Here is a 16,560-nt window from a genome sequence, read left to right as displayed (position 1 = left end):
AATTATCACTATGACTCGATAACTGTTTTGCATCTGTTAACTTCAACAAGACATTCAGACTCGCACAGCTGAGACACGTACAAACAACTACATTATAGATGGGCCCAGTAAGAGGCCCGTGGCAATTTCCAGTAGCCACAAGTCATGCGAAACCACCGTCACCGCTGTACATTTCATCTCAAAGCAAGTAGCGCTCAGTTGGGATTGAAACTTTGAGACGTCACGTGACCCGGCAATCGATTTTTGCTTGGAATGTGATGCCAAGCTTGTCACGTGACCGGGCTTCAGTCAAAATGGCGGAGGAATGGTAAACAAAGAAGCTGGAATGACTGAGGAGATCGCAGCTTCAAGGTTGAGCTATCAGGACTTCTGACCTACAGCTTAAATAGGGCACAACAACACACACAAAGGTAGGCGTTGACCTGAGACTGAAAACACATATAACGATCGAGCTTGTTGAAAGCTGCTTTTTGGCGATGCCGTTTGTCAAATTCGCAAAAGGCTGGGAATATTTCAGAAAGGAAACCTGTTTCAGAGTTTTACTTGTGATGGGTCTACTTCTCTCAGGAAGAGACTGAAACGACCAGGCTGTGTGAGTAGAACGCCAAATGATATAGGTTAGGGTTAGCGACAGCTTGTGACCGCGTGGATGGAAGTGTTTGTGAAACCCAGCTGTAGCAATTAGAACGGTGAAATTACAAACGCAATTATTTGGACATCGGCTGTTTCATCTTATGTGTTACTCTCGACCTAAAATGTCCAATATAAGATATTTGTAATATATAGCGATCAAGTAATGCATATGCTGAATTAAACAAGTTAATTGTTGAGCCCTATTTACAGTTCTCTCATGCGTCACTGACAAGTAGTGGAAATTAACTTCTTCCTGGTTCCTACGTGGAACGTGGAGAATTGAATGTTCCTTAAACAATCGTGGGATTCGGTGCATTTTTTTGTGATCTCATACACAGCATACACAGCGTTTTGTTCTTTACCCTGACATGCTAGGTTTAGTCAGTATATTCGGCGCATGTTTTGGCGGAAGTTTACCGGTAGATGCCCATGAAGAAATGCTTTATTACCCTCTATTATTAAAGCTGTATTATCTTTTAACAATATGCACAATTGCCCTTTCATGTGCGCTAGCTAGAGCACGAAACTCGCTGCAACACCAATGGTAGCCATATGTCGAGTACAAATGTCTTTATACTATATGGTATGCTGTGTTTTTATGCTAAATGGTATGCTATGACTTTATGGTAAATGGTATGCTATGACTTTATGGTAAATGGTATGCTATGACTTTATGCTAAATGGTATGCTATGACTCATCCAATGATTGGTGGGACAATGAGCAGAGTTATAACATCGCATTTACTTGCCAATCCGCCACTGGAAAAGCTTTCATGGGGTCGTATTAATGTTGAGGCACAGAGGGACACTGTAATATGACGCTGAGCAATAAGATGAAAAGAATATGTTTCACGTGATAGGAAACAATTATACAACATTTACAGATACAAGGTCATGTTACCCAGTCTCAACAGATTTCTATAAGACACTGACGATAAACTATACCATGGGCATAGGCATGTAGTGCCATCCTAAAACTAAAATAATATTAACAAAAAAACCCAAACAAATTATATTAATTATGAAACATTGGGATTAGGAATGCTACTTATAAGCCTAAATATTAAACTGAACTGTTTCTCTCACTTCTAATTGTGCGCGTAACACTTTTTATTGACATTAAAAAAAACCTAATTTTGACTTAGCCGGGTCCCGATCATCCATTTGTCGAATATAAAAATGACTTTCTGTAAGAACGAGTGTCACTGAATAGACAACTCATTAACACGTGCTAAACTTTCCAAACCGTATTTCTGTGAGAAAGAAAATATAAATGTGTTCCTCCCTTGTCACTTTTTTCCATCAAAAAAAAAAAAAAAAATCCTACCGCCCTCGTCACTTTTGCCCGAGAAACATTTAATTTTTGTATGCAGCCTCACTAAATAAGAATGCAAGACGATAAAACGGATTTCGTGAATATTTTAAAGATATATGTCATTAATCGTACATTCCAACAGATAAGTGTATTTGATTGCTTAGACATCCAGGGTTATAAATATGACCAATTTTCGGTCAAGTTCCATTTGCCAACACATCTATTCAGTATAACATTCGTCTTTCTATTTAAGGTATATGGGGTAGTTATTACCACCAATCTCACGACTCGAATATGACGAAAACATCTCACGGTTAAGTCGCGTTGTCACTCTCCACATCGTTTCGCAGATTCCCAGGTTCATTTAAGATGAAGGCAGCCATGGGTGGATCCGTCATTGATGGTTACGATAATCACGATAGGGATTCGCGAGTGCTTCAACAGGACCCGATTCCCGCTGAGTAGTCTTTAGCCAAACAGAGTTGCGTCCCTTGGGCAAACCAGAACCCTGTTATCGGTTACACTACACCAATTGTTTGCCCGTAGACTTCTACTGTAACGATACATATTTTTTTAACAAAACCACCCAGGCCATTCGATGTACACATGGGTAAATTCTGGCCTTTAAACTACAAGAAAAACACATAAACCCCAGTTCCGCAATAAATGCCACCTACTGGAAAATATCTGTACACACAATAAGCATAAGCACTGCTGATAAAAATGACAGCAATAAATACTTAAAATTGTGGTCAGTTTTAATCACACTGGATAGTTGTAATTTTAAAAATTCATAAAGGTGTTACATTATTTCATCCAGTCACAGCTGTCACATGTCCCTGTTTACACACGATACTCGATCAGGGAACATGTGATTTTAATTTAATGTAGTGTAACCTTATGTCGGGTTCATCATGTTCATATTCATGGAGAGTTTCCCCCAATTTTTTCAAGCTCAATGAACTGACTCAAGGATCTATCGGTGTAAAGCGGCGCCAATCCGAACTCGCTCAACCATAAGTTAGCTGGCATCTGTTAGTATACCAGTGCACAGAGTGATGGTGTCAAGTGACTTTCAAATACCACACACAGACGTGTCCTCAAAATACACGATCACAATTTCAGAGCAATCAACATCAAATGTAAGAGTTTTGTCTGACAATTAATGGGTAAAATCGTGAGATGATTCTAATCCATATATAGTGCGTATCGAGACATTGCCATCGGGGATTCATACATAGGGGATTCATCCTTGGACAACTGGACAGTTATATATGAACTAAAACACTGGATCTGCGCATTGGTCCTGAACTTCGTCAGTAGAATGTGAACACTCCCAGACTATATGGGACAATATGGATTGTGTACTTTTGCCTCATGTACGTCGTGCAACATTTCGAGACGAAGATGAAGGACGAGGTATTGACGTTATATGGTTGAATGCATTAATCTAAGAAGCTAAAGGGAAAATTGTCACTGTCTACTCCATTACCTGGACACTGAGTTGAAGGCCGTCACGTAAGCGTTTCAGTATATATCAGTATATCAGACTGCGTTCAATTTAAAAGTGGCAAAGAAGGTTCATGTTTACTATTCCGGTTTACCATCTGAGCGGGTTTGGGGTCGAGAGGGCGAATTTTGGATCAAATGGATCTCTGCGTCAAGAAGGAACGCTACCCAATGCAGTGCAGTAACTATGAACAACCGCGACCTACCTTAGCTGACATCGTATAAAGAGAGAGATATATTTGAAAATAATGACTGTAAACTGCGTTCGATAGATGATTGCTGCATAAGGTGTTTAGCCAACTCAATTCGCTATCAGTTCCACTCACATAGACACTGACAGACTGACAAAGACGTGTGTGTTAATGCGTGCGTTTGATAAATAGTAAAGACGTAACTTTCATAATCTTTTCTACCACCATTTCACTGTATTCAAGCACGATAAAACCCTTTGAAAATTTTGAAATATAACTGAACAAAGCCGATTGAATCAGCATGGCTGATTTACATTATACCTTTTCCTCAAACTTTAACATTTCAGTTCCGTGTTTCCGGTCATATTTATCTCATATTCAAATGGCTTACATTGCTTTCCATAAAGTGAGAATTCAAATCCTGACAGTGATCACACACACCAACGTCGATCAGAATGGACAGAGTGCAGAGCATGGAGCAGAGGGAGGAGACGACTTCAGGTGCGTTGACTGCATGTGAAATTACAGCTTGTTACAGTATCCAACTTGTTACAGGACTACGAATCCATCCAGTTAGCACATTAACCCCTCTTCTTCAAGGGATGAAGTTGACGCTTGCCCACTAGCCCAGAGCGAGGCGAGATGAAACTTATGTTAAAGCTGTATTCAGGGATCTTTTGATCTTTCAGTATGGACGTTGAAATGTCAGATCAGTTCGACGTCACGCCAGTCGTTACGTAAACAGAAAGTATTACAATTGTACGTCATCGTTCAGCGCGACTGATTTCAAATGAATTGTTGAGTATCTGCGACCTTTTTGCAAACAATTTTTCTTGAAAATGTTGTGATGATGATATCTGCCAGTGATCCTGTATTGATGGAAATTAAAAAAAATGAAAAGAAAGAACTTTTCTTGCACAAGAAAGAAATTGTTACAAGATTATATAATTATGTCACAATTGTAACTGATAATAAATATCCAGTTCGTCATTACAGGTTAAGAGATGTCAAATGGGGAACAGTATGTTTCTCTTCTGCTAAATCTTATATTTTGCACACTCTATCCACGCAGGTAGAAGTTTCTAAATGTATCCTTTTGTATTGAAAACATGATTGGTCTCAAGACTCTAACTTGTTTTGACCAAATATTTGGAAATTTGGTGCATATGTTTTGTTTAAGATACCTGCTAATAAACTCACTACTTGTACATGAAAGTTTAAAAATAACCGTTTTATTCTAGGCATCATGAACGGAACTCTACAGCCAAAATATTGCCAAAAATCATATCTTAGAACCATACATTCAGAAAACGGAATGAAATAGGCACCGTGCCCTTAAGGTTGAAGTGTTGAGAATTATTAGTGGGTTACTTAAATTAACATCAATCTGGTGATGTGATGTTTAACACCTGTATATTTTCAGACAATGAACATGCTGATGGACTCACCACGACAAAGATAAAGAAGTTCTTCATGGGGTAATACACATATGTTTTTCACTGATCATCAATGATTTTCTGCACGGCCTGTCTTGTTTTTAATTGCACCCCCTCATCTATGTTCCAAACTGTGTTTATTAGTTCCTCAAATCAAAGAATCGTCTAAACCTTGCAAAACCCTGAACTTTCTTTCCACACCATGTAGACGCGCGTACATGATCATATCTGTCTTTCTGAAACTGCGTTTCTTGCTGGTTTCACTCACTCACACTTGCGTCATTCAGAACTGACAAAGGAGGTAAGAACGGGACTAAAAATGGCGACAACCGCAAGTCACCGCCGGGCATCCCGGAATCGAATGTGTATGACTTCCGTCAACCTCGACGTGGTATCGCCGTCATCATCAACAACAAGAAATTCGTCAACCCTCGACATCGCCGCGACGGCTCAGAAATCGACGTCATCAGGCTAACAAAGATGTTTACCTGCTACGACTTTGATATTGTCATCTACAATGATTTGACAGTCGATGAAATAGTGGCGACACTCAAGATGGGTAAGATGATAATCCAATGTTCATGATGTCAGTCACTTGTTTGTCTGGTCTAGACTGGATTAATATTACAGATCGCTGCAAAATAGCTGGAATATTGTCGTAACATATATTTGGGATTACACTTTCTTAGCAAAGTACATATTCTTGTACTTTCGTTGGGTTGAGGTCCATGCGGGATTCGAACCCTCACCAACAGTCATAATCGCCAGTACATAAAATCAGCCGCCCAATACGCTCAGCCGTAGCTACTTCCACAAATAAGGATACTTTACTGCTTGACAAGTATTAGATGAGCCAACGCAGTGAACGCGTTTGTGACAAGCAGGCGGGGCAAGTAATCTGGACGAATACACTTGGTTGCTACAGGCAGATTGGAGATTAAGCACGTGCAACACATGCGTTAAATCAATACCGCTACTGTTTAACACGTGTCTCCTGGAGTGATTTAGTTCAGCAAAACACCATCACGACACGATTCGCGCTTTGAAATTGAACTATTCAATATTTAGACGACAACCTGTATCCCTCTTGTTTCAAATGGAATGTTCTGGAGGGCGTTCCCATATATGCAGATTGGGGTCATTTGTCAGGTCGTAGCTCAAAGAAAGACTGCGATCTTTGTGACCACTCTGATAAGTGTTAACGCGTGGAATATTGTTGTGTAAAAGTTTAAATGCATATATACTCACAGCGGTAGCGTGATCAGTAGGTTTGTTTACATGAATGAACATTTTTTATTACGCATTTTAATGTTCTATATACTTTACTTAATCTAAAACCCACCCAGGGCCCTGTCGATAATTTGTTTTTCGAGCGTTTTTCGTGTTTTCAAAAAGTCTTTGGGAAAAAAAGGCATGAAACGTGATCTTTAAGAAGTGTGGCTCTAAACCTTGAATCATTGTCACCCAAACCATTGTTGAGATTTCTATAAGCCACGGCTAACTGAAATGAAAGATGGCTAGCTATCACTTATCTAACATGTTAATCTCACTAACCATTGCCTTTGAGTATATTGCTTCTTTCAACAAGGAAATACACATACACCATTTAAACTATATCACCAACAAAAGAAACCATTTATCAAATGTCAAGTATAATGAAATTCAGTGAAAATGACTTGAACAACTTCATGTTGCATAGTCTCCTGTTTTTGTAAACGTAGTCTCATATGTGTGATAGTAAAATGTTTCTATGTGGGCACGGGTCTATTGCCTATAATGATAAGTGCACTTATAATGCGTTAAACTCTGGGTAAGACTTCTGTCCGTACTCCAAAAGAAGAAGTGTTTCCAAACTCCATTCCCTAGTCGAAAGCTCATAGCGCTAACAATCTGACCATTACAACTAAATGAGACACAACATGTATCACATGTGCTTAGTTGTCAAGCTGCCAAACATGGTCACTCGTCTAAGGACTCTTCGCGCCCATCTTTGCTTAACTCAACTGATTTGTGACCTCTATGCACAGGACCACACAACGCCGCCTCTCATGACGGATGCTGTAAAACTTGCTTAGGTTTGGAGGGATGTCCCCTATTTTCAAGAGTGTCATTTTCATTTCAGTTGCGTGTTTTCCGGACCATGAGCGAGCCGACTGCTTTGCATGTGCCATTGGTTCCCATGGCGACGAAGTGACCGTCAAGGCGGGTTCACCACCAGAGGACGCTATTATGGGTATTGGCGGTGACCTTGTCCTTACGAAGGTGCTACTGGACATATTCTCAGACGCCAAGTGCCCCGGACTTCGAGGGAAGCCCCGATTATTCTTTATACAGGTAATTATGCTTTACTTTGATATAATGTATGTTTGAGCTGATTTAGCAACGTTCTGTACTACGTTATTAATTGGAGGATAAAGAGTTTTCCTTCTTTGCTGGGCAATGACCGAACAGCCGTATACAAAGGCAGGGGAGATATGCCAATCTGTGTCAGGAGAAGATACAAAAATACAAAGGAAGGAGAATGCGCCACTTGGGACTTGGCCCAGCGTAACGTATTTCTTAAGTAAGCTTGTGACTTGGGCAAGGGGACATTATTTCCGTTTCGCTAATCGCTTGTCAGAATTGTCAAGACTTCACTTGATAATGACCAGTCGTGGGTAAGCGACTAGTGCGGTGTGACAATCGAAGCATCAGGCACGAGCAGAATGTAGTTGAGATAGCGTTGTGCAAAAGAGAGAAAATTTACAAGTCTTCCTAAATATCGCCACCATCAAAGTTAGGCACCTATTTCCTCTCAGGGTGATGCTCTTAGGTTTCCAACTTCATATTTAGTAATTACCCACATGAAATATGTTTCATTCACTATTTCAAGGGTCATTCGTGGGCATATCAAACCTTTCTTTGCCCCCATTACCCCTGTCATCTTCCGGTTTGAGTGAAAGGAATAGTTCACTCTAACAATACTTTTTGAATCAATTGGCGGCCATTGCCGGAGTTATCTCCCTCGCTTTCATTCACCTGACAAAAGTGCTGGTTTTTGATTTTTCTATTTTCCCCTTTTTGTAAAATACATAGAATACAGCTTACGAAAATTAAAACAATATGGAAACAGTTTCAACAGTTTAATGGTAAAATTAGGCAATATGATATTTCTTTTTAATTTCTGATTACGGAGGCAAAGAACGATTTGATATGCCAAGAGTAATTATTAAATACGTGGTTGGAAATCTGACAGCACAACCATGTAACACAACTAGTGCCTACCTTTGATGGTGGCGTTATTTTCTTTGGGCATTTAAAATATTTCCCTAACCGAAGCGAGGGAAGTACAAACAGAACGTTGCTATGCTTCACTCGCATAGAGGAAAAATGATAAGTTTTCTCTCTGTTGCACATCGCTGTTTCCGGTAAAGTGTACCTGTGCTTCACGATAGACTCACGGACATCTAAGGGACTCAACTCGACATTATGAATCGCGACGATATTAGAATGCCTGAACTGACTCATCCTTAAAGCCAGCTGGTACATTTCACACTTGTGTTACAGGCATGTCGAGGTGAGCTGTTGGACGATGGCCAAGAGATCATGGTATCTAAACTGACCCTAGCTCCACAAGATCCTGGACAGTGTACCAACGACGCCAGAGTGAAAGAGCATTCAAAGAAGGGAAGTAATCCCTCTCCGCTGTGTCCCCCAATCGATCCTCATTTCCTTGTCATGTACGCCTCGCCTCCAGGTAAATAACCTCCAAATACTTGGACACTCATGTCGCAGACATCTTAAAATACTTTTTTTCTGGTTCAGTGCACAAGGAATCCTCAAACTGATACCTGTTCTATTTTTAACACCACCCTCGGTAATATTCCAACAAAACTACCACGGTCTGTAAATAATATTCAGGACCAGACACACAAGCCCTTTGACTGACTTCACGAACATCGATGAATGCAATCAGATACCAACAGCCATGTGTTAATGCATCAACTAAGTCAGGATATCTAACAGCCGTATTAGCCACCTATAACAGCCAGTGGTTGCTGAAGACTAGATATAACTCCGATCTTCCCTGGACCATGTTTGCATGGGTCTCCGGAAGGTGATTATATAAATATACAATGATATGCCAAACGTACCTTATTCTAACAAAAGTATGAACGTATGATTGCGAAAAGGCTTACCGTTTCCTGATTTCCGCCAGATCACTGAGCAATCACGACCTTGATATGGACAGCTTGCTCACTTCTAGCATCTGTCATGCATGAAAATGATGTCATTCTCTTTTCCTATCTTCGTTCAAGTGTGCACACGTCCTATGGGATTAGAGTGAAGGAATAGGTCTCCAGTACCTTTGCTTGTCCAGGGATCCAGAAATTTAGGCGTAAAGAAACACAAACACAGGCCCGTTGTAATATATTGTCTCCACCTAATGCGCTTCTGTGATATCACTGGAGCATTGTAACCATCATATATAGTCTGGTTCATAATTATTGAGAATTTTTCTTCTTACTTTGAGCTATCCTAACACCTCAACTGATTCACTGATACTTAAAACTAAGTAATGGTATAAGGGAGGTAACTCATCTTGGCCTACTGAGTATAGTACAATTAGAGTTACCTCCCCTGAATTTGTAGCAGACGTCATTTTCCTCAGCACTGTCAACAATGTCTGCTGAAGATAAAAGAAGGTTGATTTTTGAGTTGTGTAATCAAGGAATTGATGATATAAATACATTGGCAGAGAGAACAGGAACTCTTCTTTCTACTGTGTATAGGATTAGGAAGAATTTTGAAGAGGGAAAGGATTTTGGGCACCAGAAAGGAGCAGGGAGACCCAGAAAATTGGACTTCTCAGATCGCGTCCGGCTGGGAATTTTAGCGTCTAAAAAGCAAAGGGCAAGCATCTCCAACATCAGGTGTGAAATGATAGAAAGGGGATCAACAGTTGTATCAAAATCTACAGTTAGAAGAAATTTGATTGATTTTGGATGGGAGAAAAAGACTGGAATTCCTTCTCCTCTCATGTAACAAGAACATAAAGACAGGCGTGTTGAGTGGTGTTTGGCACATGAAAACTTTGACTGGGAAAATGTGATTTTTACTGATGAAAGCTCAGTGTGGGTATATCCCAATAATGTGAAAATATGGACTAAGTCTGCGTCAGCACCGTTGTATCGATGACCTAAATACAGCCCAAAGTTTCATGTATGGGGAGGGATATCCTTATTAGGAACGACCCCGCTCTGTGTGTTTGAGGGAAATCTAACAAGTCAACGCTACACTAACATATTAGATAATTTTCTCCTTCCAAGTGCACATGTGTTTTATGGAAATGACTGGATTTTGCAGCAAGATAATGATCCTAAACACACCGCAAAACATGCCAAGCAGTGGTTTCAGGAGAAAAATGTGACTGCATTACCATTTCCTGCATATAGTCCTGACTTAAATCCCATTGAGAACATTTGGGGGATGATGAAGGAATGTGTGAATCAAAAGGGGTTGACAAAAATTGAAGACATTAAGAGAGAAGTGGTCCGATACTGGGACAGCATAACTCACGAGACACTAACCTCTCTGATAGGAAGTATGCCTACCCGTCTTAGACTGTGCCGTGAAGCTCAAGGAGACTTGATAAAATATTAAATTGTTACCTACACAACATGAAAAGGTCAGTTCACTTTCACAATACATTCAATTTTATCTGATTTGTTCTCGTTTAATAATATGAAATGCTTTAGCTATTCTCAATAATTTTGAACCATACTGTATGTCCAGTCGCACATGCACACAGACGAATGAAAGAAATACAATGCAGATGACTTGACCAATGAGAAAAAGGCATCCTTATTTCGAGACTTTGATTACTTTTTTTTCTCTAAAAGTAGATTTTAATGTCTGTAAGGCATGTTCGCACATATATCGATTGTAGATCTACCACGTTGTCACACCTGTGAAGATGGAGTCTGTTTTGATATTTGGTGTCCCCTTACAGGTCATGCGGCCTGGCGGCGCACAGACGGTTCCTGGTTTACAAGATGTCTCACGGACACGTTTCTGAGCACCAATGCTGAGGCCACATCTCTCACAAAGGTCCTCACGAGTGTCTGTGGAACTATGACGCAACTCCAGTCAAAGGATGGAAAGAAACAAGTTCCATGTATAATTACTAAACTCACAAAAGATGTGTATTTCACTCCCAAACGATACAGCTGAGGAACGGGTTTCTGTACTGGTTCGAGCATACCGACTGTCTGAGTGATGTCAAATTAAGTGCAATATGTCTATGTTACGTTTATTTTCTGTGTACTTTTGATTCTTATTACAAATAAACTTACAGAATTCCTTCACCGAACTGGTTCATTTCACTATCCCAAGTATAGAATCGCCACCCCCTCAAAGAGTGAGTGAGTTTAACTTTACGCCGCTTTTGACAATATTTCAGCAATGTCATGGCGGGGGACACCGGAAATGGGCTTCACACATTCTATTCATATGGGTAATCGTACCCGGGTCTTCGGGGTCGCGAACGAACGTTTAAACCACTAGCCTACCCACCCGCAACCTTTCGGTTTCCGGACGCCCTAACCACTACACCACGAATACGGTAGGGTTTCATTGCCAACTGATTATAAGAAGTGGATCAGAGGATACAAGGTCAAAATGATAAATTGACCTGTGGTTTCCCAACAATTAAACGAGGAAAGGTAGTTGGTATACTATCGGAACATTAATATGCTTCACAGCTCCTGCTGAAGTATCAAGACATCCATTCGCACGTACAATCGATCACAGATACTCCACTGAAGATTACAAGAAGTTTACTGTCTGGAACATTGATTGTCATATGACAAACCAACCAGGTATGAGGTATATTTATAATAGCCTGCAGAGGCTTTAGAAACAGTAGTTTCAGGTTTTCTATGCTGGTTGAAAGTAGTTCTTCACTAGTTAGATGGTTCAAGGTCACTACCGCCTGGGTAGCCTTTCTCCACACTATCGGTCACCTGTTGGCCCGCTGCAGGTGCCAGTATGCCACGGTGTGTCAAATATCGTTGGCTGCGGCGTCAATTGCAAAGAAAATGTGTTTAGACACTGTTATAAATGTTATACATCTATGTACATATTCAGAGTTCTGAAACGTCTGACGCTCGCAACTATATTTGACTGTCACAGACAGTAAAGGCACTTGTTTTGGACATTCCACAGTGGCACAGGCAGCTCTGATCTATTCTGGATGAAAAGTAGACCCCTGACCGTGTTCTTGATATTTGTCCAACTACTAGGGACAAAGTTTGTACACGGATTGATCTTCACATCGGAATGTAGTACAGCTGCTGTTTCTCGCTGTTAAGACCTTCAAAGATACGAAATGGCTTTTGTAGGTCGAATAAGTTCAATGTATGTCACATACAGCTGAACTGCTATTGTTTCAGGTGACACCCCTCCAGCATTCCAAAATCTCTTTCTCGCTCCGCTTCCTCATAATCTTGACATATTTGTTGTGCGTGTTTGTATACGCACAAAATGTATATGCGAGTCAACAAAATGACATTCCATGCAGGATACGCTATGTTTGCTCACAAATTTGCACAGTGTAAGTCACAGCTTAAACATTTTTCAAAAAGTATTAAGTTTGGAAAAAACTCCCAAATGTCAGGTGCATACTTTCTTTTGAACATCAGTATATGTCAGTACCTTTCACTGCTGTATGGGTGGACAGATGCATATCTTCTGTTATTATCAGTCTGTGATAAATTATAACGTGTATCTATACAGCGCTGAATCCCATACATAATGTATGCTATTGTAAAAGTGCTACACTATTATATGCATACAAATGTATTCAAACTTTTCAATGCAGAAAAGGCGAAGGTGCAAGGCTGAAGACTCAGCTCAGATTTTGGAGTACATGTATTTCTATAAAGGAAGGTTTTAATGGAATATTTGTAAAGTTTCAGTTTCACTACGGCGTTCACGTCACTAAGTATTCCAGCCAAATTGTATTTCACTTATAATACTGAATGTCAAATTGGGCACGGGCACCTGACAATCAAGACAAGTTTATGTTAACGTGACTATCAATAGCTCTTACAAAAACATGAAATACTTGGAAATATGTACATCGAAATGTGCAGTAGAAATGAACGAATCCCAAATTTCAAAACGCACAAAATAAATGTGAAGAAATACATGTGAACGGTCAAACCAAATATTTGTTTATTGTCACATTCATCTCTATTCATATGTAGATGAAAGACCAAGCTGCTAAGTTGAAATCGACATTGATCAGGCATCAACGGTGAACTGTTCTAACAAGAAATTGGGACGTCGAAGACAGAAGGATTGGTGATGCCGACCTTGTATCCGTTGAAGAATAGAGCTAAATTAACTGGAGCTGAAACAGTTAGTGTAGTATAAACAACTTTATGAATCATGACGTCACTTTTGACACAGTCAAATCCGTGTTGGGGTTTGGAGCGAAGATCGCTGTACATAAAATGTCGCACAATGAATTGTGTCAGTGAACACGGCGAAAACGACCAGCATATTCGGCAAGAGATTTATGATAACCTACACAGATTTACTTCTGTAAATCAGCGAAGCTGATGTATAAAACACATGATCCACTTTGATCTTCAAAAGTCATATGCTTTTCATTTCTGTCTGCTATAATTCTCAAATATCTAAAGTCATTTTGATCTTGACTTTCGTTTACATGTGTTTGTGATGCGTGTTACGCTCACTACCTCGTGAAAACAGTGATTCACTGCCACACAGGGCATAATTTCGTTAAGTGTTCCACGTAACCACCAAATTCTGCACACGCTTCGGTCGGTCGCAGGTAAAAAACATAATTATCTGAATAATGTTGTTGATTGTCATTTACCGTAATTCCTTTTACAATTTCTAGCGTTCTTTGTGACAGTGACCGATAAGAAGACATTGTACATGACGAGGCGGTACGGTTTAGGTTCGAGTCGGCCATGTTCGAATGAAAAAAAAATGGGGGGTGTCAGCAATAATAGTTCGACCCACGAGAAACACAGAAAATATAAATTCTGCCCATACTCATGACATGGGAGGTACAAAACAATTGACTCTGACGGACAATAGAACAAACTTCTAATATTCTGGATGATTGTATGTAACCTTGTATATCCACACTGGGCACCTACCTGATGATGCTGTGCCAGAAACACCCTGGACTATTGGGATACAGTCGGGGTTGGAGAAGCTGGCGGTGATGTTGAGGCTGCCCAGTGGTATCTGCCAGCCATCATACTTCAGCCCAGTTTCCTCAGTACCAACGTAGTTAGACCCAAGGTACGTGGCTGTGGCTGGTTGGAAGAAGAGGGGAGGGTATCGTAACAATTGCTTCATATGAAAGAGTTCGCAATAATTATAAACTTTAATTGTCACTTATGGATGAGGACTGTTTTTAAGCATGTACAACTTGTATGTTCTACATAGGCGGTGTTTCGACATAGATTATATACAGAATAAAGAAGTTCTATAACAATAGTCCTCATGCTTCATATACCCAACTTCTATAATGCCAGTCGAAAAGGATGTATTTGGGACTATTATGTGACTGTGTTATGAGAAAAGTAGAAGTTTGTTGGGTCCAAATTGTAAATCTATATGAAAAGCTGAGTTTAAGGCACTTACCTGGGATACAGTTTGGGATCATGGTATCAGAGATGTCTTCTTTTGAGCATGTGCCGTCAGCGTCAATGTTATAGCGTACGTTCTGAAAGGTCACAGTGTCAGTTACCTATATGATCCCAGATCCGAAAAGAGCAAATGAATATATACGATGATCGCTATAATGAACCACTCAACAGTGCACTGTAGGAACCGGATTCAGAAACCGAAACTGGCGACGGTCTGTAAATAATCGGGTCTGGATTGATCTGGGAAGTGAGCGAGTCTGACCACCGGATCTCTTTTGTCGCCTCTTTCGCCAAGCATAGGTAACTGAAGGCCAATATTCTAACCCGAACCTTCACGTGTACCGAAAGGAGGAACCTGATTAAACTACATTAAACCATGGAAGGAACGAACTGAAACACAAAACAGTGAACAGTGACTTAACCTATTGTCATTAACCTGTAAGTGCCAGATGGAACCACGCCACAGTGAACAAAAGGTACCAGGGAGAAGTTAACATCAATATGCTGTGATTGGAACTAATTTCAACCTAACATCAGTGATGATAGCAGATGAGCTGTGGGAAGCAAAACGAACTAAATCTCAGTCATCAGTATGTAGCAGAGAGACTTGGACGTCAACCTGTAAACAGACGAGGAAACTGAACATAACTGAACTGGAGGAATACATGTGAATTAAACCTAACTGAATTGCAGTTTCCACTGTGAACTAAATGCTAGCTGCAGTTACCAGTGAGAACCAAACATTAAATTTGTTGTAGGAAAGAAACAGCGGGACCAACGGAAGATCAATGAACAGTGTTAACGCGGTCATGAGTTGTGGAAACCAGCCAGGACCTGAACGTCAAAGAACGGCCAAGATCAAAAGTCGAATCAGGAAACAGAGAAAGTAGCAGCAAGTAAGTTGTACCGTTGTAAGTGAACCGTTGGTCCCAGCATAAAACAACACACAAATCTGTATGTAGTTTACTGAGTCCCACAGCAAGAACTGTGGACCTGATAAGACGACAAAAACCCAACCCTTAAACAGATTATGTGAAACCGGTCATTTAGTAAGATGGCAGGAGATAGCTGGATAGATAAACATCAGAATTATTGAACTTAACAGAAACGCACTCACAGGTTGCAGGTGTTACTCTATCACACGGATAATACGATGTACTTAAGAACTACCTTGGAGTATGATGTGACAACTCTGTTCCTCAACACAGGCTTTGGGGTTCCGAACTCGTAGTACTGGATGGCGGTCACCATGTTGTCGCTGTCATAGTAGTAATCGGACGAAACCTGAAGTGTGAAACATGTAAAATACTAGAAGGGATACTCGCCGAAAAGAGGGCATATCTAAATATCACGTCAGATATGAACAACATCACAATGTCTTTGAAACACTGAATCTGATGTTGATTTGTCATTGTATTATCGTTGGAATATTGCTGTATGCAATTAGGTGTTTGAGGAAATGCATTTGTTTTTAACTTAAGCCATGTAGGACTGTGATAGCACAAATAAAAGGTATACCTGAAAATAATGCCAAATATCAGCTTACCATATTTCCATTGGCGATCGCTTGGATGTCCGACATTGTCGCTGACCATTTACTGGCCATACAACAAGGCGTTGCTTGAGCCTTGACCGCCACCAGGCATGACAGACTGACCAGAAGAAGCAGCATGGTGGAACGCCGAACAAAAAAGGAACAACTGTAACAAGCGGACTGCTAGTTTTATAGTCTCTGGGAACGTTTGAGCGATTGGTTTTTTGTTTTCCTTGATATATTCAGGAACATCGTTCTTTTGATTAAG

The 16,560-nt window shown here is 40.3% G+C and overlaps 3 protein-coding genes across 4 annotated transcripts in view; 2 read left to right on the top strand and 1 right to left on the bottom strand.

Moving 5' to 3' along the window:
• Positions 1-16,560, top strand: part of LOC137284830 (caspase-7-like) — a 654,824-nt gene that overhangs the window by 11,567 nt on the left and 626,697 nt on the right. The window lies entirely within an intron of this gene.
• On the top strand, positions 269-11,436 carry LOC137284820 (caspase-3-like). Of its 2 annotated transcripts, none has more exons than XM_067816815.1 (7): positions 269-410; positions 4,077-4,149; positions 5,072-5,126; positions 5,372-5,643; positions 7,207-7,418; positions 8,631-8,820; positions 11,077-11,436. In XM_067816815.1, the coding sequence occupies exons 2-7, from the start codon at positions 4,104-4,106 to the stop codon at positions 11,295-11,297; spliced, it is 996 nt and encodes a 331-aa protein (XP_067672916.1). In that variant the 5' UTR covers positions 269-410; positions 4,077-4,103; the 3' UTR covers positions 11,298-11,436. The 2 variants fall into 2 exon arrangements, with proteins under 2 accessions (XP_067672916.1, XP_067672917.1); XM_067816816.1 differs by having other exon boundaries at positions 274-410; positions 4,056-4,149.
• LOC137284863 (uncharacterized) lies at positions 13,281-16,450 on the bottom strand. The gene is made up of 5 exons (XM_067816883.1): positions 16,305-16,450; positions 15,929-16,042; positions 14,754-14,835; positions 14,261-14,422; positions 13,281-13,479 (listed from the first exon to the last, which is right to left on the bottom strand). Exons 1-5 carry the CDS (start codon positions 16,428-16,430, stop codon positions 13,394-13,396), a joined length of 570 nt encoding a protein of 189 aa, XP_067672984.1. The 5' UTR covers positions 16,431-16,450; the 3' UTR covers positions 13,281-13,393.

This window comes from Haliotis asinina, chromosome 5 (genome assembly GCF_037392515.1).
Source record: "Haliotis asinina isolate JCU_RB_2024 chromosome 5, JCU_Hal_asi_v2, whole genome shotgun sequence".
Classification (NCBI taxonomy): domain Eukaryota; kingdom Metazoa; phylum Mollusca; class Gastropoda; order Lepetellida; family Haliotidae; genus Haliotis; species Haliotis asinina.
The sequence above is the reverse complement of the archived record's forward strand: the minus strand, read 5'-3'. Positions and strand labels throughout refer to the sequence as shown.